Below are 27,013 nucleotides of genomic sequence, written 5' to 3' on the forward strand. Positions count from 1 at the left end.
TGGCGTGTAGAACGTCGTTTTTTTTAGTCTATTAATTTATTTTACGACAATTGTAGCAACTTTGTCAAGGAACTTATTGATTAAAGTCTGATGCTATACACAGGTTAATCATTTACTATTGCATGCCACATGTCTTATTAGTTTTTCTGTATGTTTTGGAGACCGAAGTTGTTACAACTGCTGTACTTAATTTGTTGTGATTCGGCTACCGTATAATGTTGCTCGTGTTGCTATGCGACCAAGGATTCATTTTTTTGGTAAACACATCTATTCTGTCTGCCCCGGTAAACAATTAGATAAATGAATTTATAAGGCGATATTTTATCAATGATAGTTCATTTCGTGTGACGTTGTTTAGTCAAATCTAATGGAATAAGGAGCTAAAACGTAAGTGAAAACTCGCTAATGGCAGCAACTGCACGAGCTGTATTAAAGTACAAACGTATTAATTCATTTGTAAACTTATATCGAATCGTTTTTTTTCCCTTGCTCAGGTCAAAAGATGCCTGCAAGTGACCTTTTGGCCAAAGAGGAGCTATACAAGTAAGAGTATTCGGCGAAATTATACAGTATAGTACTCGGTACATTTTGTAAACCAAACATGATATTGTAACTGAAACACTTTGTTGACTTTTAAATGTTATGATATAGTACAATTTATCAAATTAGACTGTAAGTATGTGCCTTTTTTAATGCATTATCTTGGTGCCATATGAAGATAACGGTGTTTGATTAGTCTAGTATATTGGTGAACTTCTAAATATACAGTGAGGAGAACAACTATTTGATACACTGTCGATTTTGCTAGTTTTCCCACTTGCAAAGCATGTAGAGGTCTGTAATTTGTATCATAAGTTCTCTTAAACTGTGAGGGACGGAATCTTATACAAAAAAACAGAAAATCACGTTGTATGATTTTTAAATAATAAATTTGCATTTAATTGCATGAAATAAGTATTTGATACATCAGAAAAATCGAACTTAATATTTGGTACAGAAACCTTTGTTTGCTATTACAGATACCAAATGTTTCCTGTTGTCCTTGACAAGGTTTGCACACACTGCAGCAGGGATTTTGGCCCACTACTCCATGCAGATCTTCTCCAGAGCCTTCAGGTTTCGGGGACTGCTGCCGGGCAACGCGGACTTTCAGCTCCCTCCATAGATTTTCTATCGGGTTCAGATCTGGTGACTGGCTAGGCCACTCCAGGACCTTAAGATGCTTCTTACGGAGCCACTCTTGAGTTGCCTTGGCTGTGTGCTTTGGGACGTTGTCATGCTAGAAGACCCAGCCACAACCCATCTTCAGGGCTCTCACTGAAGGAAGGAGGTTGTCAGCCAAGATCTGGCGATACATAGCCCCATCCATCCTTCCTTCAATACTGTGCAGTCGTCCTGTACCCTTGGCAGAGAAGCAGCCCCAAAAAATGATGTTTCCTCCTCCATGTTTCACGGTTGGGATGGTGTTCTTGGGGTTGTACTCATCCTTCTTTTTCCTCCAAACACGACGAGCCGAGTTTAGACCAAAAAGTTCAATTTTGGTCTCATCCGACCACATGACCTTCTCCCATTGCTCCTCTGGATCATCCAGATGGTCAGTGGCAATCTTCAGACGTGTCTGGACATGCACTGGCTTCAGCAGCGGGACCTTGCGTGCGCTGTAGGATTTTAATCCATGACGGCGTAATGTGTTTCCGATGGTTTTCTTCGAGACTGTGGTTCCAGCTCTCTTCAGGTCATTAACCAGGTCCTGCCGTGTAGTTCTGGGCTGATCCCTCACCTTCCTCATGATCAGTGATGCCCCACGAGGTGAGATCTTGCATGGAGCCCCAGAACGAGGCAGATTGATCGTCAACTTGAACTTCCATTTTCTAATAATCGCTCCAACAGTTGTTACCTTCTCACCAAGCTGCTTGCTTATTTTCCTGTTGCCCATCCCAGCCTTGTGCAGGTCTCTTGTTTTATCCCTGATGTCCTTACACAGCTCGTTGGTCTTGGCCATTGTGGAGAGGTTGGAGTTTGTTTGTTTGTTTGTTTGTTTGAGCATGTGAACAGGTGTCTTTTATACAGGTAACAAGTTCAAACAGGTGGAGTTACTTCCGGTAATGAGTGGAGAACAGGAGGGGTTCTTAAAAAAGAACTAAGAGCCGAAATATTTACTAGCTGGTAATGTATCAAATTCTTATTTCATGCAGTTAAATACAAATTTATTATTTAAAAATTATACAATGAGATTTTCTGGATTTTTGTATTAGATTCCGTCCCTCACAGTTGAAGAGAACTTATGATACAAATTACAGACCTCTACATGGCTTGCAAGTGGGAAAACCAGCAAAATTGGCAGTGTATCAAATACTTGTTCTCCCCACTGTAAATCGGTTTGATGAACTGAAAAAAAGAAAAACAAATCTAATAGGTAGCAAATACTTTTTAACAAGAGTGTACATGCATAATATTAATATCCGTAATTTGGGAATTTCCCTTGTGGATGTTCACAAAACCGGAATGAAATAAGCTATTGTTTATACGATTTCTTTCGAGTCGTGTGGTAAAGAGCAATTTTTGGAATTTGCAATGTTTATTTCATAAAAATAGATGTCAGTTTTGAAAATTGTGCAACCTCTGACTCATTTTGCTATACCAGGTCATGCATTCAAAATGTTCAAATGTTTTTTTTTTGTCTTGAGGCTGCTAAATGCAAAGCTGGAGGCCAAATCGGCCAATTTGGCAATGCAAGCAGATCAATTAAAGGTGAGTTTAAATGCCTAAAAGTCATATTTGTCACTGCAATTTCATTCAATGTCGCTCGCTCATGTTTTATGTCTTTTTTTTGGTTCATTTTTTTAGAAAGAACGGGATGATTTTCTGTCTAAGCCTTCAACTTCACAGTCACTCAAGGAGTTGGAGGATGAAGCAGCACCAAGGTGATGAACTCATTTTCTCCGGTTTCTTCCCACATTCCCAAAACACGTATGTAGATTTGTTAAAGTTATCTTACACCTGACTCATTCTTTTCCAGTTGTGCCAACGATCGAGAAATACCTGCGTCCAAACCTCACAAGGTATTGCTATGGATAGTCACTTTGGCATGAATTACCTATTCTGATATTTGATACCACATAATCTGATGCCACTTGAATATTGGTAGGACAGCTACATGTTACTAGTAAGACTGTCACAAATGGTTATTTTGATAGTAGACTAATCACCAATTATTTTTTTGCAGTAAGTCAGCTAATCAATTCTTATAATAAGTCACATTCAGGGAATATTCACTGTACTGTATCTTGTTTTTTTTTTTGGGGCATTTTAATTTGAAAGAAATTAATTACATCAAAAAGAGAACATTATTGTACTGTTTAATGTATCTATTTAAATGCATTGTTTTTTAAATAAACGTATTAAAAACTTTTTGCTGTTTTTTTCTACAACATTGTGAGAATAAACCTTAAAAAATTAAACAAATGAAAAAATTTAGCTTTTTTTTTTTTTTTTAAGTTAAATGTCTATTTTATTTAAAAGAAAATAAATATTTACCAGTTTTATTACTTTTTTTTATTCGATTAAAAATATTTTTTAAATATCAAAACAATAATGAAAACAAATTTTGACTTAGAGGGGCTGAATATAAAAGGAAATGAAAAAAATTCCAAAAAAATTAAATGAAAAAAAACCAACATTGTCGTATTGTTGTAGTAATAAACCTTTTATTTATAAGTGAGGTAATCTTAACTCATTATCTTCCATTGATGCCATCTATTTGGTATGGAAAAGCTGGCAATGATCATATATCTATAGCTTATATATAAATGATACTAATAATAAATAATAAAAATATTGTTTTTACTTTCTTTATTCTTAAAAATAATGAAAATAATTGAAGAAAAATAAAATGGAAAATATAGTAATAATTATAGTGAAAACATAAAAAAGACTTGGGAAATCGAATGATTGCTGCCAGCCCCTCCAAGTGCAAATGGATTAGACGTCTTATAATCGTCAATTGTAGACAATGAGCTATAGGTGCCTAAAAAAACATAAAGCATTTGGACAACTTTTTGGTCGTAAATGTCTCCAAATGCTCAGTCGACTGTCAAAATTGTCGCTGACGAAATTAATGCTGATTAGTTGTGGCAGTAGTGGCAAAACTACACTGGTTGACCACTGCTTTTACGAGTGAGATATTATACCTGATAATATTTAGTCATTAAAGCAGAACATAACAGGTACGAGCTCTAATTGTATAAAAACAATATTATTATGATTTGTTCTTAGGTGGAGCCCAAAAAGTCACAAAAATCCGAAGTACACGAAACCCATTCCAACCAGTCGTGAGTTACAATCTGACACAGAGGTAATACCTGGATCGTCTTCTCAATGTACATTTTTTCTGTGATTGACTTTTAGAGTTTGCAGAAACACCTTAGGGTTTGGAGATTCGGTAGAGACCTTCATGACGAAGACGATACCAAGCGTGGAAGGGAGGATTAACCATTTGGTTCCTCCTGACAATGTGTTCAGCGACGGAGACGACTCAACGGGTATGCGGTTTTATCCGTCCGTTCTTACAATAACTTACTCCTAATATGATCTACAGGGGTTTCATGTGCACAAATTTACGCCCTGATGTCCAACATCAAGTTGATGCAAGAAGAAATGGATCATCTACTGAGTGAAAGGAAAAAGAAGGTATGGATCATCTACTGAGTGAAAGGAAAAAGAAGGTACTGTAGTCCAACAACAGTGGTGGACTACAGTGGGGCAAATAAGTATTTAGTCAACCACCAATTGTGCAAGTTCTCCAACTTGAAGAAATTAAAGAGGCTTGTAATTGTCAACATGGGAAAACCTCAACCATGAGAGACAGAATGTGGGAAAAAAACAGAAAATCGCATTGTTTGATTTTTAAAGAATTTATTTCCAAATTAGAGTGGAAAATAAGTATTTGGTCATCTACAAACAAGCAAGATTTCTGACTGTCAAAGAGGTCTAACTTCTTCTAACGAGGTCTAACGAGGCTCCACTCGTTACCTGTATTAATGGCACCTGTTTTAAATCATTATCGGTACAAAAGACACCTGTCCACAATGTCAGTCAGTCACACTCCAAACTCCACTATGGCCAAGACCAATGAGCTGTCGAAGGACACCAGAGACAAAATTGTAGACCTGCACCGGGCTGGGAAGACTGAATCTGCAATAGGTAAAACGCTTGGTGTAAAGAAATCAACTGTGGGAGCAATTCTTAGAAAATGGAAGACATACAAGACCACTGAAAATCTCCCTCAATCTGGGGCTCCATGCAAGATCTCAACCCATGGCGTCAAAATGCTAACAAAAACGGTGAGCAAAAATCCCAGAACCACTCGGGGGACCTGGTGAATGACCTACAGAGAGCTGGGACCACAGTAACAAAGGCTACTATCAGTAACACAATCCGCCGCCAGGGACTCAAATCCTGCACTGCCAGACGTGTCCCCCTGCTGAAGCCAGTACACGTCCAGGCCCGTCTGTGGTATTTAAAAGAGCATTTGGATGATCCAGAAGAGGACTGGGAGAAAGTGTTATGATCAGATGAAACCAAAATAGAACTTTTTGGTAGAAACACAGGTTCTCGTGTTTAGAGGAGAAAGAATACTGAATTGCATCCGAAGAACACCATACCCACTGTGAAGCATAGGGGTGGAAACATCATGCTTTGGGGCTGTTTCCCTGCAAAGGGACCAGGACGACTGATCTGTATAAAGGAAAGAATGAATGGGGCCATGTATCGAGTGAAAATCTCCTTCCATCAGCAAGGGCATGGAATATGAGACGTGGCTGGGTCTTTCAGCATGACAATGATCCCAAACACACAGCCAGAGCTTCGTAAGAAGCATTTCAAGGTCCTGGCGTGGCCTAGCCAGTCTCCAGATCTCAACCTTTGAGAAAATCTGTGGAGAGAGTTGAAAGTCCGTGTTGCCCAACGACAGCCCCAAAACATCACTGCTCTGGAGGAGAGCTGCATGGAGGAATGGGCCAAAATACCAGCAACAGTGTGTGAAAAGCTTGTGAAGAGTTACAGAAAACCTCCGTTATTGCCAACAAAGGGTACATAACAAAGTACTGAGATGAACTTTTGGTCTTGACCAAATACTTATTTTCCAGCATGATTTGCAAATAAATTCTTTAAAAATCAAACATTGTGATTTTGTGATTATTTTTTTTTCACATTCTGTCTCTCATGCTTGAGGTTCATCCATGTTGACAAATACAGGCCTCTCCAATATTTTCAGGTGGGAGAACTTGCATAATTAGTGGTTGACTAAATACTTATTTGCCCCACTGTATATCAGATCATCGTTGTCATTATGTCTGGCTCAGGATGACGAAAATGCCAAGCTGAACAGCAAAATCAAGCAGCTGGAGGAAGACCGGATCAAGCTCCAGAGGACCGTAAACATCCAGCAGAGCAAGATGGACAAGCTCAAAGCTTCTGAGAGTGAGGCCGCCGTCAAATATGACAGCCTTCAGCTTCAAATGTCCGCTTTGCAAAAGGTACTCCGGAAACTAGAAAAGGCCATTTCTGGAGAAATTGCGTGGGGATGTAAAATAATGAATTCAAAGGTAGTATTTAGCACACTTTTATTTTAAATGTACCGTCTTGATGAAATATTAATTCATTAACTCACAATGAGTTAATGCGCAGTTAAAATAATTACTAGTATTAATATGTGTGTTAACTGTTGACTTGAAGTGACCTGAAAATTTCCGGCTCATCATTTCCTATTGATTTCCGGTCACTTTCTGTTGAACTTGTGTCATTTCGGGGTCACTTCCTCTTGATTTTGGGTGACTTCTCGTCGAGTTTGGAGCATTTTCAGGTCACTTCCTGTGGATATCGTGTAACTCGCAGTTGATTTTGGGCCACTTTATGTATTTCTTCTTTATTTAAAGGGTACCGCTGATGGAAAGACATGTAATTCTTAAAAGATAAATGTTAGTATGAGTTATAATAGTTGGATATTAAAATTTGAATGTTTTCGTTTTGAAAAAGATTGTAAAATATGTTTAAATAGTAGGTCACCTATGTCGATGACGACGCACTGCACTCTGGGTGATGACGTCACTGGGCGGGATTCTTACATTATTTGCGATTCGGTTGTGGAAGATTCGAAAACGATTCAAAAACATCCAAATTCCGATTATTTAATTATGCCAGGTCAAGCAGAACTAAAACACAGTCAGCGCGGTCTTCGGTACGCAATGAGAAACGGACAGAGAATAAATATCATGGCACTACTCATGCCGCTAGATAAAAATTAATACCTACTGCAGCTGACAGCCGTTACAAACAACGCCCAGTTGCTACAAACTACGGCCACATAATGCTATGGTAGATATCATATGTATATACAACTAGATGCGAAATGACACTTGGCGGCGTTAGCACGTGTATAGAGAACTAGATGCGAAATGACAGACTTGCCGGCGTTAGTAAACAGCCGCCATCTTAAAGCAGTAGACTTCTCTGGAAGGCTGTGTTGTAGCGAACCTAATTAAATTTTTATCTAAAATACTGAATCGACAAAATTTTGACTTGAATCTCTCTGTAAATGATGAAACGGTTTTAAAACTTTCACATGTCGAAAGTAGACAGAAGGGAAATTATGGAATATCGGGAGCAATTTTAACCACTTAAACGGTTGATCCACAACATTAATTACATGTAAGTAGTGTAAAGCTGCTGATACTGAATGAGGACTTGAGTATTTTATTTACTGTTTTAAATTGTAAACTTGATACTGAAATAGTAGTTTCAGCCCGAGAGGATTTTTATTCGATTTTGGAACTATTGTACGAAACATTAAAAGCTGGGGTGGGGAGTTGCATAAATACCGTATTGGCCCGAATATAAGACGGTCCTGATTATAAGACAGCCCCCTCTTTTTCAAAACTCAAGTTTGAAAAAAGATTTTTTGAACACCAAATACATTTTTATACAGAAAATAATTACGGTACATCGGAAACAATTGATTATAACAATATATTTGAGAGAAAAAGCATGTTATTTTGCCTCATTCAGATCTTACTATCTGAACATTTAAATATGTAAACTAAAGTGCAATCACATTCGTAAATGAATGGTTTCTGGTTTTTGAAATGTAAATAAACCAATCTATTGTGATAAAACAACAAAATTGCAATAACTGCATTAACCATCAAAGTGAGGTCTAACTGTAACTGTAGTCTTGAAACAAATCTGAATAAGGAAAAACATTGCAATAAAATAATGCAAACTGGTTAAACTTGGGAGTAGCTGAGATCTGTCATGACAGAACATTAATCCTCAAGTTCAGCATTCGCTTCAATGATATCTGGCGCCATCTAGCGTCGTGAATGGGTATAATGTCTAGACCCCGAATATAAGACGACTCCCACTTTTTCAGTCTTATTTCAATGCAAAAAACACTGTCTTATATTCGGGCCAATACGGTAATCGTTTTATAATCGAATCTTAGCCTCTGAATCGTAATCGAATCGTTATGTGTGCCAAGACTCCCACCTCTAATAAACATGTCATTGGTTCTGCTCTTCCAATTTGAACCCGAGCGGAAAAGGGATGAGCAGGACAGCGCTGTCGGTATTTCCCAAAACGAGCGGCAAAAGCAATTAAACGAAGGTCTACAGCGGGATTCCAACCTGCATTTCCCGTGCGAAAGACGAGCGCGTAGACTACAGGACTTTCCCTCTGTGTGATGTTGGTGTCATGGTTTTCCTTAGAAAAAAAATTGCAACCCACATGTGCTGTCTGTGTGGTAAAACCTCAAAGGCAAATGCAACTGAAAAGAAAGTGCGGCTGGCGTGACCGCGGAATTGGAAAACGCGGCTAACTTCAGACAGCAAGCAGACAACAACAACATAGGGATAGTGAAAAAGGGTTTATTGAACACGCGATCGCAAAAAGGGAGACAAAAAGGGTCCGTCGGGATCAATTAAAAAAAAAAAAAACAACACGGGGAAAACCGCACTGAGAGGTAGACATACATAAAAAACGTTTCAAAGATTCAACTAGCAACAAAGGGATATAGAAACTGTAAAATTGCAGCAAGTCAATATCTCGGCAATCCACCTAGGATCGGTTTAACGCAGTGCTTCTCAATTATTTTCTGTCACGCCCCCCCAAGGAAGACGTAAATGTTTCGCGCCCCCCCCAAACTCTCTGCCGCCACTGTAAATAGTATCATTTGTCTATAAAATTACTATTATAAATACACATCTGCCTAACATTGTGTCCATTTTTTTTCTAATAAAGAAAAAAAGTAACATAGATCAACTTATAATAAAGTATAACTTTATTAACATTGTTTTGTTTGTAACAGAGAAGACTTGACGTGCATCAATTTGCCTGAATTAAAAAAGTCACATCCAAACTGTAAAAAATACACTCAAGGTACATTTTTGACCATTTGATACAGAAAAATAAAATGTAATAAAATCAGTAAATAATAACAAATTAAAATTGATTAGAAACATTCACTCATGAGGACAATATGCCAAAAAATTTGACCGAAAAAACAAAACTGAATAAAAGAAAAAAAAAGAGTGTCCTTGGACAGGACCGTTTTTATTTTTGCTGCTCACATTATTTACCTCCTTTGCAATGGTGTGGAGTTATTTTGCAATGAGCATGCTCACAATGCTCACTGGTTTACTGATATAACACTGACAAAGCAGGACGATTGTTGGCAATATTCGGCACGTTTTCACTGAAAAACAATCAAGCGGATTATCAATGAGATTGGGGTCTAATGTCTTTAAGTGGCGTCTTAATTGATTTGGCTTCTGGCTGTCCGCTATAATTATTTTTAGACACAGTAAACAGTGGTCTTTCATCATCACCCACTGTATTAAAAGTCAAAGCTAAAAGGCAAACGGCACGAACAAAGCGCATTCTCGGCGGCCGAGGTAGAACCGTAGGTGAGGGCGGTCGTCGTGACGATCCCAAGCTGAAAATGGCACTTCTCGGGCGGCGACGTGAGAACCGGACAAGACAGTGGGTCGCTGCGTGAGTGAGTCCGGTCGGAAAACGGCTTTCGGAAACGGCGGTGGCACACTGCTCTTCATATGTTTTCTGTGTGTGCTGAGTGCTCTTCCTTAGTTCAAAAATACTGCGCGCACTCTGAAAATGAGAGCGCCACTGCCACCTACTGAGTGGATGTGCAAGTACACTTTATTCCAGTACGGCAAAAAAACAACAAAAAAAGCATGTTCCCCGAGGTCACATGCGCCCCCCCCGGCATCGCTCTGCGCCCCCCCCAGGGGGGCCCCACTATTTGAGAAGTACTGGTTTAACGACACTGCTGATGAACTGGAATTGGATGGAGGTACGACGTCGGGAACTCATCCCACTGCTCTGTAACAAAACAATCTGACCAGCTGCAGAATGTGACAAAATCATGCCAGACGTCATACTAGCTCCGCTTGCTACCTAGCACAGCTATTCTCCCATTCCAGCCCAACCACGTCATCAACCCCAGCGTGCGTTGCGCGCGTAAAACATGGCGCCCTCTGTAGGTCAAAACATGCACTAAATATTATATTTTTAAATCAATGGAAACAATTTATGTTTCTAATAACATATTTTATAGTAAAAGAGAAACATTGTGGCTTAATAGAACCTACAAGTCTTTAAATCCGAGGTTCCCTTTAAGGCAATTCAAAATTAAAAGATATGCCAATTGAGATTTTCTTTTTCAGGTGCAAATTGAAAATCAAAAGAAGTGAACACAAACATTTTTGTTGGTGCTGAATGTCCCATTTAAAATGAATAGGGACGGGGCTTTTTTGTCAATTTTTTTTGCGGAACCTTAAGTTTTTGCCCAAAATTTTGTTTACGTGTTTGAATTATGTGTCTGGTTGACAATGTGACCCACAGGAAATGGAAAAGCTGAGTAAAACTAGCAAGCAAGGAGCAGCCACGCAGAGCACCGTGGAGCTTCGTCTCACAAGAGCTCTCGACGAAGTGGACCGCTTAAAGTCGGAACTCCAAAAAAACAAACAGATGCACAAGGCAAGCGGGCTTATGTCTAGCATTTATTCAAACGCAAAATCTTCTATCGTTTAGCCTCCTCGTTTCAAGCTTTCCTCTTTTCCGTCAATCCAGGAAAAGACTAGCGAGGAACAACAGATTCGGGAAACGCTAATGACAGAAAACAAAATGTTAAAAAAGCAGAAAGCGGAGCTTATCGTGGGATTGAAGAAGCAGCTCAAGTTGATCGATGTTCTCAAAAGACAAAAGGTGTTCTGGGTCATGAAGTGTGGCCATCATTCCTGAAATTGCTTATCTCTCAGTGCCATTGACAGCGCTAGACAAATTGGACGTCTAGCGCCGTCAATGGCAGCCAGTGGATTGTTATATTATTCCATTTTTCTGCAGATGCATCTGGAAGCTGCCAAGCTGCTGTCCTTCACAGAGGAGGAGTTCATGAAGGCCCTCGACTGGGGCAAAGCATAAAAATCCATAAATTGACTTGGTATGAAGCCAGAAGGTTGAGTTGGTTATTTTGACATGCTGAAGACTGACAATGAATCCTGCGTGCATTAAAGAGATTTTTGATTGACTGCCAATTTGTCATCCTTTCAACGTCTGATTAGACCTTTCTTTCGGTTGGATGGTCAGAGGCATGAAACCAGTTGCATTCTGAATTGAAAAGTCCAGCTGGCTCGCAGATCGTAAAAAAAATAATTAAAAAAAAATCACGTTTAATCTAGACTATAACAGCACACTAGGATTGTTTGAAATTGTTCGGAAGTTGGAAACTTGAAAATCAATCAGTTGTCTCTGCCTTGGTTTCAGAATTCTCTGCCTGACACGTCTTGAAGTTTTTCCTGAACTCTTCGTCAAAGTGCTTCAGGTCATCTTCACGGAGCAAACCCTGAAACGAGACAGAGTCACGTTCATGAACAGACTTCGCTACCCGATATGGGAGGTTCTCTGCGGAGAATGGGAACCTTTTGAAACCCAAAAAGGCTCACACGCCTCTCCTTGTGCAGCAACAATTTTCTGCAGCACATTTGGCTGGCGTGATGCGAAATATAAACGAATTAATCTGCAAAATCAGTTGAATCCGCAGTCCATCTGCATGCTGTAAAGCAATGCTGTATTGTGAGATGCTGACCCGGGTGACGTCACATTCGCATTCGTCCTAAACCCGAGACTGGAGCCGGAAGTTACTCATTTTCATGGCGCGGGATTCAAAAATTGAATATACATTGTATCACAAATGTGAGTACACCCCCCGCATTTCTGCAGATATTTAAGTAGTCCTGCAACGATTAATCGATTAACTCAAGTATTCGATTAGAAAAAAATATTCAAACTAAATTTTGTTGCTTCGAGTATTCGTTTAAAGTGGCATTGTAATGGTTGATTTTAAAAGTGTTTGCATTTAATTTTACTGATGAGGGTGGATACAATGTCCTCTGGTCTGCCTCTTTTCACATGGCTGAATCCAACTGCTCCCTGTTAAGACCAACATAAGCTAAGTTTTTGTTTGAGTGAATGTTTTTTTAATGCATTCTTAATTTAGTTTGTAGGTATATTTAGCCTTTTTTTGTGGGAATATGTGTCTGAACCTCTTGTTAAGAGCATTGTATAAAAAAAAAAAAAAAAAAAAAAAAAAAAAAACATTTAGCATTTTATAGCATTTAAGCAAGCAGACTTTTTCTATCCAAGTTAGCCAATTGTTCTTTTTGTTGTCCACAGATCCTCATTTAAAAAACAAATTATATCGTTTGAGGCTCAGCTCAGGTGTTTTAATTGTTCATGTTCCTTATCCGATTACTCGATTATTCGAACTAACTAGTCCATCGATTAATCAACTACTAAAATATTCGATAGCTGCAGCCCTATATTTAAGTATATCTTTTCATGGGACACCACTGACAAAATGACACTTTGACACAATGAAAAGTAGTCTGTGTACAGCTTATATAATAGAGTTAATTTATTTTCCCCTGAAAATAACTCAAAACATAGCCATTAATATCTAAACCCTTGTAAACAAAAGTGAGTACACACTTTAGAAACTACATACATCCCTAAATGTCAAAATTGAGTACAGCTTGTCATTTTCCCTCTAAAATGTCATGTAACTCGTTACAGGAGTGTTGTCAGCATTGCTGCAGAGATTGAAGAGGTGGGGGGGGGGGGGGGGGGGGGTCAGCCTGTTAGTGCTCAGACGATACGCGGCACTCTACATCAAATTGGTGTGCATGGCTGTCACCCCAGGAGCGAGCCTCTTCTGAAGATGGTAGACAAGAAAGCCCGCCCGTCTCATCAGACCATAGGACATGGTTCCAGTAATCAATGTGCTTTGTTGACATGTCTTTAGCAAACTGCATGAGGGCTTTCTTGTGTACCTGTACATGGTCTGAGCACTAACAGGCTGACCCCCCCACCTCTTCAATCCCTGCAGCAATGCTGACAGCACTCCTGTAACAAATTACATGACATTTTGGAGGGAAAATAAAAAGCAGTACTCAATTTGGACATTTAGGGATGTACGTACAGTGGGGCAAATAAATATTTAGTCACCCACCAATTGTGCAAGTTCTCCTACTTGAAAAGATTAGAGAGGCCTGTTATTGTCAACATGGGTAAACCTCAACCATTAGAGACAGAATGTGGAAAAAATAACAGAAAATCACATTGTGTGATTTTTAAAGAATTTATTTCCAAATTATGGAAAATAAGTAGTTAGTCACCTACAAACAAGATTTCTGGCTGTCAAAGAGGTCTAACGTCTTCTAACGAGGTCTAACGAGGCTCCACTCGCTACCTGTATTAATGGCACCTGTTTTAACTCATTATCGGTATAAAAGACACCTGTCCACAGTCAAACTCCACTATGGCCAAGACCAAAGAGCTGTCGAAGGACACCAGAGACAAAATTGTAGGTCTCCACTAGGGTGGGAAGACTGAATCTGCAATGGGTAAAACGCTTGGTGTAAAGAAATTAACTGTGGGCGCAATTATCAGAAAATGGAAGACATACAAGACCACTGATAATCTCCCTCGATCTGGGGCTCCATGCCAGATCTCACCCCGTGGCATCAAAATGATAACAAGAACGGTGAGCAAAAATCCCAGAACCACACGGGGGGACCAAGTGAATGACCTACAGAGAGCTGGGACCACATTAACAAAAGCTACTATCAGTAACACAATGCGCCGCCAGGGACTCAAATCCTGCACTGCCAGACGTGTCCCCCTGCAGAAGCCAGTACACGTCCAGGCCCGTCTGCGGTTCACTAGAGAGCATTTGGATGATCCATAAGAGGACTGGGAGAATGTGTTATGGTCAGATGAAACCAAAATAGAACTTCTTGGTAGAAATGCAGGTTTTGGTGTTTGGAGGGGAAGAATACTGAATTGCATCCGAAGAACACCATACCCACTGTGAAGCATGGGGGTGGAAACATCATGCTTTGGGGCTGTTTCCCTGCAAAGGGACCAGGACGACTGATCTGTATAAAGGAAAGAATGAATGGGGCCATGTATCGAGAGATTTTGAGTGAAAATCTCATTCCATCAGCAAGGGCATTAAAGATGAGACGTGGCTGGGTCTTTCAGCATGACAATGATCCCAAACACACAGCCAGGGCAACAAAGGAGTGGCTTCGTAAGAAGCATTTCAAGGTCCTAGAGTGGCATAGCCAGTCTCCAGATCTCAACCCCAGAGAAAATCTGTGGAGGGAGTTGAAAGTTAGTGTTGCCCAACGACAGCCCCAAAACATCAGTTCTCTAGAGGAGATCTGCATGGAGGAATGGGCCAAAATACCAGCAACAGTGTGTGAAAAGCTTGTGAAGAGTTACAGAAAACGTTTGGCCTCCGTTAATGCCAACAAAGGGTACATAAAGTATTGAGATGAACTTTTGGTATTGACCAAATACTTATTTTCCGCCATGATTTGCAAATAAATTCTTTAGAAATCAAACAATGATTTTCTGGTTTTATTTTCCACATTCTGTCTCTCATGGTTGAGGTTTACCCATGTTAACAATTACAGGCCTCACTAATATTTTCAAGTGGGAGAACTTGCACAATTAGTGGTTGACTAAATACTTATTTGCCCCACTGTAGTTTCTAAGGGGTGTACTCACTTTTGTTGCCAGGGGTTTAGATATTAATGGCTATAATTTGAGTTATTTCTAGGGAAAAATAAATTAACTCTATTATATAAGCTGCACACAGACTACTTTTCATTGTGTCAAAGTGTCATTTTGTCAGTGTTTTAGATATACTGTACTTAAATATCTGCAGAAATGCGAGGGGTGTATTCACTTTTGTGATACTCTGTATAAAAAAATCGCTTCCACACACATCCAAGCGGTCCATTTCATTCAGGAGCATAAAATGAATAATATGAAATAAACATGCTTTTTGGTGTCATATCCACTTTAAGGAACTTTAGTAACCCGATTTCAGGCAATATTTGTTAATGCTAATGGCGCCACAGAATGAAAAATGAGTGCAGTATATGACCGCTGCGTTACCTTTGGTAGGTGTCCGAGAAGTTGAACGGCGTGCCGCTGAAGAAGCTTTAGTCTCTCCTCTTCAATAATTTGTCTGCACACTGCCTGTCTCTCCTGCTCTACTGCTTCTTCTTTAGCCTTCATATCCTACAAGGGAATGATAGCGGTTTAAAGAGATGGTGTGGGGAGTCTTTTCCCATATTTGTGAGAAAATGACAACACTCACCTTGTCGGCCTGGTGCTGCCGTCGTCTGTCGTCAATCTGCTTCTCCGCCTCGCGTTTATGCTCCATAATTTTCATGCGTCGCTTTTGGGCGCTTAACTGCTCGAGGCGGTCGTCCTCCGCAAACTTTTCCATGGTCATTTTCCGGAAGGCCGCCTCTTCATCTTTCTCCGCCCGCCGACGCATCTCCTTCATGGCCATTTGCTCCTCACAGGTTTTCTGCAGCATCAGCCTCTGCCTGATGTTCTTCTCCATTTCTTCCTAATTGGTGGAAAAACAGTTTTCCTTGAGGTTTAGTGTTGAAATTTTGGAGTTTGCTTCTTCGAGCAGTTAGTCGCGATAAACCGCTGAATTCATGTTCAAAATGGCTCATAACAATCAGGTGGCGTGAACTTTTTAATTAAGTAGAACAGTTTCAAATGGGGCTGCCACAATGACTGATCAACGACAATTCGACAATTGTTGTTGTGATTAGTTGACTAATCGGTTACATAAATCAGTTTATTTATTGTTGTGTTTAGGGGTGTGACAAAATATCGAAATGGTGATATAACGTGATACTTTATATCCCAAAAGGTTATCGATATGCGCCTGCCAAGAATTGAGATATCGTTTTGAAAAGGTGTCAATGTCTAAAAAAAAATTAAAAAGGAACCAACAAGGTGCTACCAAAAACTTCCACCATAATAGTGTCTCAGTTAACTCTAAGGCTGCATTGACGGTGCTCAACACCCAATCCATTTACAGTAGACTAGCAACGTTCGTTCATTTGAAACCAGAGCATTCCCAGTCATTGTCAGATTTTCGGGCATTTACAGGTCATTTGCTGTTCATTTTAAGGCATTTATAGGTCATTTCATGTTGAGTTTGAGTCACTGCCAGGTCACTTCCTGTTCTGTAACTCAAAATAAACAGGAAGTGACCCATAAAATACCCCAAAATTTAGAGGAAGTAACTGAAAATCAATAGGTAAATGACCTTAAATGGCACAAAATTACCTCATTGCCTGGTATTGGGTGCCACTGACGGCCATAGACGTTCAATGCGTTTGAAGTGGGAGGGATGGCAGCAAATGAACAAATGTTCATTCGCTGCCACCCTCCCGGTTCAAACGGATTGGACGTCTACAAGTGATAAACTGATTCACAGCAGAAGCTTATTTTTCTGTTTATTAGTTGTTTGTAGAATATCCTAGAATGATTTCCTGACCAATGTATTGATAATCGTTTGATTGCCATATCGTCAGATCATCGTTATCGTGAGCTTTGTATCACAAATCGTATTGTATCGTGAGGTACCAAGCGGTTCCCACTCCTAGTTGTGTTGCTCTTGTTGTTTTCCACTACACAAAAAAAGCAGATAACTCATTGTGATTAGTTATAGGGATCATTCTTCTTAGGGGACTACATTAATCACAGAATATTTACTGGTTTTATTCCCTGTGATTTGTTTTAAATAAAAAATAAATAAAATAAAAAAGCCAGCTTTTGCAGTCGGAGGTCGGATCGCCAAGGACCCCTCCTTTAGCTACCACCCAACATTCTACGCAACTGACCTCCTTGGCCCCTACCACAAGTGGTGAGCCCATGGGGAGGAGCCCCGGCCACCAGGCACTCGCCATCGTGCCCCACCTCCGGGCGTGGCTCCAGTGAGGGGCCCCGGTGACCAGTGTCTGGGCGAGGGAAATGTTTGTTCTCATCATAGAAGGTCTTTTGAGCCATTCTTTGTCTGGTCCCTTTCCTACGACCTATTTGCCATGGGTGACCCTGCCAGGAGCACAAAGCACCAGACAAAATAGCTCCAAAGATCATTGGGACACACAAACCCCCCACCACCACGATAAGGTGGAGGTCGTGGCAGACCGGTGAGAGTGTTCCAATTATAGTGGGATCACACTCCTCAGCCTTCTTGGGAAGGTCTAGTCAGGGGTACTGGAGAGAAGGGTCCGTCGGGAGGTCAAATCTCAGATTCAAAAGGAGCAGTGTGGTTTTCGTCTGGGTCGCAGAACAGTGGATCAGCTCTATTCCCTCAGCAGGGTTCTCGGGGTTCATGGGAGTTCGCCCAACCAGTCTACATGTGTTTTGTGGACTTGGAGAAGGCGTTCGACCGTGTCCCCCAGGGACTCCTGTGGGGGTGCTCCGGGAGTATGGGGTATCAGAATTCCTGATATGGGGAATCCAGTCCCTGTATGACCGGTGTCAGAGTTGAGCCGGTTGTAAGTCGAATCAGTTTCCAGTGAGAGTTGTGACTCTGCCAAGGCTGCCCACCGGTTCGGTTCATCACCTTTATGGACAAAAAATCTAGGCGCAGCCAAGGCACTGAGGGGGTCCAGTTTCGTGGCTTCAATTTTCAACATTCAATGCTCATATTAAACAAACCTGCAGAACAGCCTTTTTTCACCTGCACAACATTGCCAAAATTAGAAATATTTTGTCTAAAAACGCAGAAGAATTAATTCACGTGTTCGTTACATCTAGATTGGATTACTGTAACTCCCTACTTGCAGCTTGTCCTAAAAGTTCTCTAAAAGGTCTTCAGCTAGTCCAGAACGCAGCAGCAAGACTTTTAACAGGAACTAACAGAAGAGAGCACATCACCCCTGTGATCCAGCCCCTTCACTGGCTTCCATTCGAGTTTATAATGAAATTTAAAATCCTCCTTCTTACATTTAAGACCATTAATGGTTTGGGGCCATCTTATATCACCGATGCTCTGGTTCCATACCGCCCGAACAGAACACTCCGTTCTCTGAATGCAGGTCTATTAGTAGTTCCCAGGGTTTCTAAAAGTACAGTAGGAGCTAGAGCCTTTAGCTACTAAGCTCCTGTCTTATGGAATGAGCTTCCAGCTAGCATTAAAGAAGTCGACACAGTCTGTACATTTAAGATTAGACTAACAACGTTCCTATTCGAAAAGCTTATGTTCAGGCTAGTTGAAATCGGACTAGACTCAGTTCAGTCTAAGCTGCACTAGAAGCTATAATGCTGGGGGAAGTACAGCCACTGAGTCCTATCTCCTTTTTCTCACTCAAGCTACCACTTGTCTTACTTTATTTCTCTTTTCTAATGTTAATATCTAGTTGACTAGTCTCTTCATCACTAGTCACCCGGTATCCCCTTTCCCCCCTCCGCTCTGGGGAAAGACTATTTTTCAGCCGCAGCCTCCTGACTATCCGGACCCCTGGCTGGATGGACGTCCTCGCCCCCCCATCTCATCTAGCTAGATGGACACCTCCTTTTTGTCCCCTCACTCTTTTGCATCTCTACAAACTGTAACTCCGTCTGCTAATTCCCATTAGCAGTCCTGGTGCATCTTGTCTATCCGTCCTGGGAGTGGATCTCTCCTGACTGTGGTTTTCCCCAAGGTTTCTCATTTTTTCCAAAGGGTTTTTGGAGTTTTTCCTTGCCGACATGAAGGGTCTAAGCATGAGGGATGCCCAGGACTTGGACTTTATTTAATTCATCAACTGTTTCTGACTGTGTATCATATTGCCTCTGCAAAGCCCTTTGAGACAACCTTTGTGATATAGGGCTATACTAATAAATTGAATTGAATATTGCATCACTGCTTTTTGCAGATGATGTGGTGTTGTTGGCTTCATCGGGCCGTGACCTTCAGCTCTCCCTGGAGCGGTTCCCAGGTGAGTGTGAAGCGGTTCGGATGAGAATCAGCACCTCCAAATCAACGACTATGGTCCTCAGTCAGGAAAAGGTGGAATGCCCTCTTCGGATCAGGGATGATGTCCTTCCCGAAGTGGAGGAGTTCAAGTATCTCTGGGTCTTGTTCACGGGTGATGGAAAAATGGAACGGGAGATCGACAGGCGGATCAGTGCTGCCTCTGCACAGTCTGCAGTGATGCGGACTCTGCATCGGTCCGTCGTGTTGAAGAGGGAGCTGAGCCGAAAGGCGAAGCTCTCTATTTACCGGTCAATTTACGTTCCTACCCTCACCTATGGTCACGAGCTGTGGGTCGTGAACAAGATCCCGGATACAAGCGGCCAAAATGAGTTTCCTCCGTCGGGTGTCCGGGCTCTCCCTTAGAAATAAGGTGAGAAGCTCGGTCATCTGGGAGGGGCTCGGAGTAGAGATGCTGCTCCTCCACATTGAGAGGAGCCAGGTGAGGTGGCTCGGCCATCTGATTAGGATGCCTCCGGGGCGCCTTCCAGGTGAGGTGTTCCAGGCACGTTCCACGTGGAGGAGGCCGCGGTGCCAAACCAGGACACACTGGGTAAACTGTCTCTCGGCTGGCCTGGGAACGCCTTGGGATCCCCCAAGAAGAGCTGATTGAAGTGGCTGGAGAGGGGTAAGTCTGGGTTTCCCTTCTGAAGCTGCTGATTTTTTGGTCAACATTGTCACTAGAAGATTACTCGATTATCAAAATATTTGTCGATTAATTTAACAGTCAATTTTTCGGCATTTAGTTAATGAATCGTGGCAGCCCTAGTTTCCAGTAAAGTTCAGTTTTATTCAACTTTTGAACTACAAATCATCTGCATTAAATATTTTGGATTAAATTTGAGCTTATCTTTCATGCAACAAAAATGCAATTTAGTTAAGTTATTATAGTCGTACCTCGACATACGATCGCATCGATATCGGACTTAAAATTTGACTCATTATTTATTATGCGATATCACTCTGCTCTGCTCCTGTGCAGAGCTTCTGGATTACAAATGTTGCTGTTCATACTGCAATTATTGACATATGGTAACTTTTAATAACTTTATCCTGAAAACATAGCCAACGCTATTGATTGCATGTGTCATCGATGATTTTCATGTGTACATATGTTGTTTTTTATTGGCATGCTAAGTAGGGCCAAATGATTCGCGCTAGCTTAACCAGTCCGGAGCCCTGAAACTAATAAATAACTAACAAACTACACAGAATTTGTTGAAATTGACTCCAGCAACTAATTAAACCCTCGCTAACTCGAAGACTAAGCCTGATGTCAAAAATCCTGAACTTCCCGTTGAAGAATTTATCTGTTAATGATTTTTTTTTTATTATTAAAAGAAAAAAATAAAAATATAACAATTATCAATTTCATCAACATTCAATAAAAGAAGAGAAAATATTCTTACAATGTCTTTCTTCCTAAAAGCTTCTTCTTGTTCCTCGAGACAAAGCGCCTGGCGAATTCTGTCCATGTCGTCACGATGTTTGTTCTCCTCAGCCATTTTTTGAGCGAGCTGGACGAAAACCAAGGCCACTTTGTTAGGTGACTTTTAGGACACCTTTAGACACGTTCAAAACAAAAATGGAATATGTCTATTCAAATCAACCGTATTTCTGATGCTCTGTATTGCGTCTTCTCGCGCTCTGGCTTTGGCCATCCAGTCCGCCTTCATACTCTTTTGCCTGCCTACGAACTCCCTGAGGCGTCTGTTCTCCTCCTCCATCCTTTCTTTCTCCAAACGCTGCCACTCAGCCCGCTGCGTCTTGAAGTCCACGATATGCTTCTGAGTAGCGCGAACCCGCTCCAACTTCTTCTGTCGCTCCCTTCGACACAGGACTAAGATATATTAGTCTGTGCTTATGTCCATTCATTATTAACTCATTGTCCATTCCAATGCATTTGTGAGAAGGATAGTTATTTCCAGGAATGTACCATTTTGTTGTCAAGAGAGGACCCTCGGTTCTATTTAAGCTGGTAAAGTATTGGGCAAATGCATAAGTCATAAATGTACAAAAAATAAATTTCAAAAATTATATAGAAAATATAGCTGAAAATTAAAAAACTCTAAAATGCAAAAAATCATGATAATATGAAAATAATTAAAATATATATGGCGGAAAACACTCAGGTGACTTGAAGTTCCGCTCTGAGACCTCCAATTTGGCCAAATTTCAAAATTGTCCTATATGCATGTGTGATACATTATTGGAAACTTTAAAATCTCAATTTTCTGGGGGAAGAAAAATTTTAAACAGGAGGGCATTTAAAAAAAACTAACTTAAACCCCTAAACCCTAATTCGAGGTGAAAGCATTAATGAGCATAATTAAATAAACCATGATTTTAACGAGATACCGTATTATCGCGTACTTACCTTATTTCAATCCAAAAACTATCATTTATCAGTGAGTGTCAAGACACAGCTGTGAGTAAACACAACCGGTCTTTTGGGGGATTTTATGGGTGAAACACAGTAATATAACAAGGGTCGCGATGCAGAAATTGCGAGACTTTCTTTTTCAAATATTTACCCATTTAAATGTTTTTTTTTTTTCTTCATTTATTCTTTGTTTGGATCAATTGTTTACCATCTAAAATATCCGGGAAAATGCGACAGTCACAAAAAAATACAGTTAAGCGACAGTTATAAGGTACCGGTAGAAATCTGTGACCTATTTACAGACACAATTTTTTTCATTTCATTTAAAATATGCGAGTGAATAATTTTTAAAAAGTTTTTTTTTAACCTAAATTTTTAACTAAAAATGATTGTAAGCTATAAATGATAGAAATTTCAAATAATTAATACAATTACTTAACTTCTTTTTATGGCTGGGTTGAAACAAAATCGGTTGCACAGTGTCTGTAAAAGGGGGTCTTCAGGGTAAAACGGACAAATTAAAAATAATTCAGGGGCTTAATGCGCCATGAAACTGCTATGGCAGCATATAGACAAATTGTTCTTTCAAACACAACAGTTCTTTTGGCTTAAAATACAGCAGTTTATCTTTAAGAGGGGTGCAAGAGCCGAAACTGCTTTTTCAGCCTTGTCTGTGTTTTCCGCCATATTTGAAATGAAATTGCTTGTGAAAGGAAACAAACAGTGAAAAGAAATTGTTTAATTGTTTTATATTTAGAAAAAATATGTTATTATTATTATTTTTTTTTATGTGTAAAGTCTTATTTTTATTTACATTTCTATATTTCTTACTTTCCTTTTTTTATTTTAAAACAACACTGTGTAACTTTTCAGTTTTGGTCAATTTTAGCAACGCCGGTGGACAAAAGCGGTATTGTTTTGCCTTAAGGAAGACTGCATTTCCCATGAGGACTAGCGCACACCCGCACAGTGTCGTAAAATTATCAATCAATCAAAAATCAATCTCCCAGTTGACTGCAGATCGATGAAACGACATTTCTGTTTCAAGCAGCTGTCTGAGAGATGAATAGTAATAAGGTAATTGTCAGGAATGAACGGGCAGGCAGGCAGGTTGTTATGGACCCAAATGCAGGGAAAACGAAAAAGGCAGCGAGGCAGGTGGCAGAGAACTCAAAAAGGCTTTAATGATAACTAACAAAAGGCACAAAGTACAAAACAAAGGCTGTGGTGATCAAAAAACTATCAACAAATAACTTAGGTCACTAACAAAGGCTGAATATCAAAAACTTACTGAGACGAACACGAGGGCTAGGACAGGACTTCAACTTTGACGCAGGCACAGACATTGACATAGACAATGACGCAGCAAGGAGTGAACAGAAAATGGGAGCATATATACACAAGCAGACAAGGGATAACGAGACAAGGAACAGCTGGGTAACACAGGTGGATGCAGATTGCCGAATACACTGGGAAAACACACACAGGTGAGAGCAATGGGTAATCACAGGACAAGTCACACAAGGAGAAACCAAACACAAACCTAACAGTACCCCCCCCTCAAGGGACGGATCCCAGACGTCCCGAGGAAACAAAAAGTCAGAAGGTTGCTCGGAGGAGGGAGCAACACCAGCCCGTCACGGCCAGTCAGGCGGGCGTCCAGGACGCCAGACGTGGACCGATCGCACGGGTCGATCGGGAGGGCGCCCGGGGCGCCAGACATTGGGCGACCGCACAGGCAGATCAGGCGGGCGTCCCCGACGAGGTAGTGCTCGGTTGTCCATACCGCCACGTTTTGGCAGGAAACGGGGAGCAGCATCATCGGGGCGAGGGTCCGGAACAGAGTCGGAGTCGTCGTGCGGACCAGGAACAGAGTCGGAGTCGGAGTCGTCGTGCGGACCAGGAACAGAGTCGGAGTCGTCGTGCGGACCAGGAACAGAGTCGGAGTCGGAGTCGTCGTGCGGACCAGGAACAGAGTCGGAGTCGGAGTCGTCGTGCGGACCAGGAACAGAGTCGGAGTCGGAGTCGGAGTCGTCGTCGTCGTCTGCTGGCGGGACAGCAGCGGTGTCGTCTGCTGGCGGGACAGCAGCGGTGTCGTCTGCTGGCGGGACAGCAGCGGTGTCGTCTGCTGGCGGGACAGCAGCGGTGTCGTCTGCTGGCGGGACAGCAGCGGTGTCGTCTGCTGGCGGGACAGCAGCGGTGTCGTCTGCTGGCGGGACAGCAGCGGAGTCGCAGGAGTCTGCTGGCGGAACAGCAGCGGAGTCGCAGGAGTCTGCTGGCGGAACAGCAGCGGAGTCGCAGGAGTCTGCTGGCGGAACAGCAGCGGAGTCGCAGGAGTCTGCTGGCGGAACAGCAGCGGAGTCGCAGGAGTCTGCTGGCGGAACAGCAGCGGAGTCGCAGGAGTCTGCTGGCGGAACAGCAGCGGAGTCGCAGGAGTCTGCTGGCGGAACAGCAGCGGAGTCGCAGGAGTCTGCTGGCGGAACAGCAGCGGAGTCGCAGGAGTCTGCTGGCGGAACAGCAGCGGAGTCGCAGGAGTCTGCTGGCGGAACAGCAGCGGAGTCGCCGGAGTCTGCTGGCGGAACAGCAGCGGAGTCGCAGGAGTCTGCTGGCGGAACAGCAGCGGAGTCGCAGGAGTCTGCTGGCGGAACAGCAGCGGAGTCGCAGGAGTCTGCTGGCGGAACAGCAGCGGAGTCGCAGGAGTCTGCTGGCGGAACAGCAGCGGAGTCGCAGGAGTCTGCTGGCGGAACAGCAGCGGAGTCGCAGGAGTCTGCTGGCGGAACAGCAGCGGAGTCGTCGTCGTCTGCTGGCGGAACAGCAGCGGAGTCGTCGGGCACTGGAACGAAGGTCAGACGGCGAGGCGCCGGGACAGGGACTAGGCGACGAGGCGCCGGGACGGGCACCTCGGGCAGCTTGGACGTTGGCGCGGGCACTAGACTGCGTGGAATCAGCGCAGGCACTGGAACGGAGGCCAGACGGCGAGGTGCCGGGACAGGGAGTAGGCGACGAGGCGCCGGGACGGGCACCTCGGGCAGCTTGGACTTTGGCGCGGGCACTGGACTGCGTGGAATCAGCGCAGGCACTGGAACGGAGGCCAGACGGCGAGGTGCCGGGACAGGGACTAGGCGACGAGGCGCTGGGACGGGCACCTCGGGCAGCTTGGACGTCGGCGCGGGCACTTGACTGCGGGGAGCCGGCGCTGGAGGAACTTGACTGCGGGGAGCCGGCGCTGGAGGAACTTGACTGCGGGGAGCCGGCGCTGGAGGAACTTGACTGCGGGGAGCCGGCGCGGGAGGAACTTGACTGCGGGGAGCCGGCGCGGGAGGAACTTGACTGCGTGGAGCCGGCGCGGGAGGAACTTGACTGCGTGGAGCCGGCGCGGGAGGAACTTGACTGCGTGGAGCCGGCGCGGGAGGAACTTGACTGCGTGGAGCCGGCGCGGGAGGAACTTGACTGCGTGGAGCCGGCGCGGGAGGAACTTGACTGCGTGGAGCCGGCGCGGGAGGAACTTGACTGCGTGGAGCCGGCGCGGGAGGAACTTGACTGCGTGGAGCCGGCGCGGGAGGAACTTGACTGCGTGGAGCCGGCGCGGGAGGAACTTGACTGCGTGGAGCCGGCGCGGGAGGAACTTGACTGCGTGGAGCCGGCGCGGGAGGAACTTGACTGCGTGGAGCCGGCGCGGGAGGAACTTGACTGCGTGGAGCCGGCGCGGGAGGAACTTGACTGCGTGGAGCCGGCGTTGGCGGAACTTGACTGCGGGGAGCCGGCGTTGGCGGAACTTGACTGCGGGGAGCCGGCGTTGGCGGAACTTGACTGCGGGGAGCCGGCGCGGGAGCTTCGGGAACCCACGACGTCAGCACCGCCGCCCGCCGTCGGCGTTGACGGCCACGCCGAGGCTTTTGCTGAGGGCCTTCAGGTGGCAGGGGCGGCAGAATAGCCCCATTAGGCCGCAGTGAGCCTGGGCGTCCCCGCAGACCACCCCGGGGGGGTCCCCGATAGATGGCCCACCGGGATCCCAGGTAGGAGTCTTTGGCCAAGATTTCAGAACGGGATATAAAGTGCGACGGGTGGAAAGAAAAATTACCAGGGGAAACGGAGGGCGTGAAATCAAAATCCAGGTCGGAGTCGGAATCAGAATGGAAATCATATGAATCGTGATCTTCAAAATCAGAAAAATCTGAATCTAAAAAAACGTGGCGAGGCAGAATATAATCAGGGGAACATGCGGATGGTCGTCGGCGTGTACGCCGGTGCTGGATTTTTCCCGCTGGGTCCACTAGTGGCTGCGTCATTCTGTCAGGAATGAACGGGCAGGCAGGCAGGTTGTTATGGACCCAAATGCAGGGAAAACGAAAAAGGCAGCGAGGCAGGTGGCAGAGAACTCAAAAAGGCTTTAATGATAACTAACAAAAGGCACAAAGTACAAAACAAAGGCTGTGGTGATCAAAAAACTATCAACAAATAACTTAGGTCACTAACAAAGGCTGAATATCAAAAACTTACTGAGACGAACACGAGGGCTAGGACAGGACTTCAACTTTGACGCAGGCACAGACATTGACATAGACAATGACGCAGCAAGGAGTGAACAGAAAATGGGAGCATATATACACAAGCAGACAAGGGATAACGAGACAAGGAACAGCTGGGTAACACAGGTGGATGCAGATTGCCGAATACACTGGGAAAACACACACAGGTGAGAGCAATGGGTAATCACAGGACAAGTCACACAAGGAGAAACCAAACACAAACCTAACAGTAATGAATCCAGTTGTGGCTAAACAATACCATTAGTGACTTAAGGCTGATTTAGGCTTTCAGGTGACGGTGTAGCGACGGCGTAGACCCTATGCCAACATTGCGTATTCGAAGTTCTACGTCATGGGAACGCGTTGCTCTGTAATTCACTGCCATGCCACTAGAGGGGTGTGGCTTTGTCTTTGTTTTGGGGAACTCTTGTCAAAGTCCTTTAGTTTTCCTCCGGTCTTTGACAGCAATGGCAACGGAGATTGAAAGTGTATTTGCAGCTGCAGGTAATCCATATTGGACAACAAATGTTGTTAATACAAATGTTGAAGCGTAGGCGACACAGAGGACGTTTGCGTGTATTTGAAAACGGCGGTGTTGTGCTGAACCGGAAACACAGTTCTGAGCGGACCAATCAGTCCTTCAACATTTCAGGTCACGCGTTGACACGTAGTCAGGAGTTTTTG

General features: G+C 43.2%; 2 protein-coding genes across 6 annotated transcripts in view; one reads left to right on the plus strand and one right to left on the minus strand.

The window, feature by feature from the left end:
* On the plus strand, positions 1-12,097 carry tex9 (testis expressed 9). Of its 3 annotated transcripts, none has more exons than XM_057851041.1 (12): positions 1-103; positions 495-543; positions 2,688-2,751; positions 2,848-2,924; positions 3,020-3,062; positions 4,276-4,331; positions 4,408-4,541; positions 4,598-4,689; positions 6,363-6,536; positions 10,918-11,052; positions 11,146-11,280; positions 11,419-12,097. In XM_057851041.1, exons 1-12 carry the CDS (start codon positions 91-93, stop codon positions 11,494-11,496), a joined length of 1,050 nt encoding a protein of 349 aa, XP_057707024.1. In that variant the 5' UTR covers positions 1-90; the 3' UTR covers positions 11,497-12,097. The 3 variants fall into 3 exon arrangements, with proteins under 3 accessions (XP_057707024.1, XP_057707033.1, XP_057707014.1); XM_057851050.1 differs by lacking the exon at positions 1-103 and adding an exon at positions 222-387; XM_057851031.1 differs by lacking the exon at positions 1-103 and adding an exon at positions 224-257.
* The window catches only part of mns1 (meiosis-specific nuclear structural 1), a 26,975-nt gene continuing 9,140 nt past the window's right edge, over positions 9,179-27,013 (minus strand). For all 3 annotated transcript variants that reach the window (XM_057851019.1, XM_057851011.1, XM_057851007.1), the window contains 5 exons: positions 21,028-21,244; positions 20,827-20,934; positions 15,746-16,003; positions 15,541-15,666; positions 9,179-11,917 (listed from right to left, as the gene is read on the minus strand). In XM_057851019.1, the coding sequence (XP_057707002.1) occupies positions 11,810-11,917; positions 15,541-15,666; positions 15,746-16,003; positions 20,827-20,934; positions 21,028-21,244 (817 nt within the window). In that variant the 3' untranslated portion in view covers positions 9,179-11,809. The remainder of the gene's footprint in view (positions 11,918-15,540; positions 15,667-15,745; positions 16,004-20,826; positions 20,935-21,027; positions 21,245-27,013) is intronic.

The sequence above is a fragment of the Corythoichthys intestinalis genome, chromosome 1 (genome assembly GCF_030265065.1).
Source record: "Corythoichthys intestinalis isolate RoL2023-P3 chromosome 1, ASM3026506v1, whole genome shotgun sequence".
Taxonomy (NCBI): Eukaryota; Metazoa; Chordata; class Actinopteri; order Syngnathiformes; family Syngnathidae; genus Corythoichthys; species Corythoichthys intestinalis.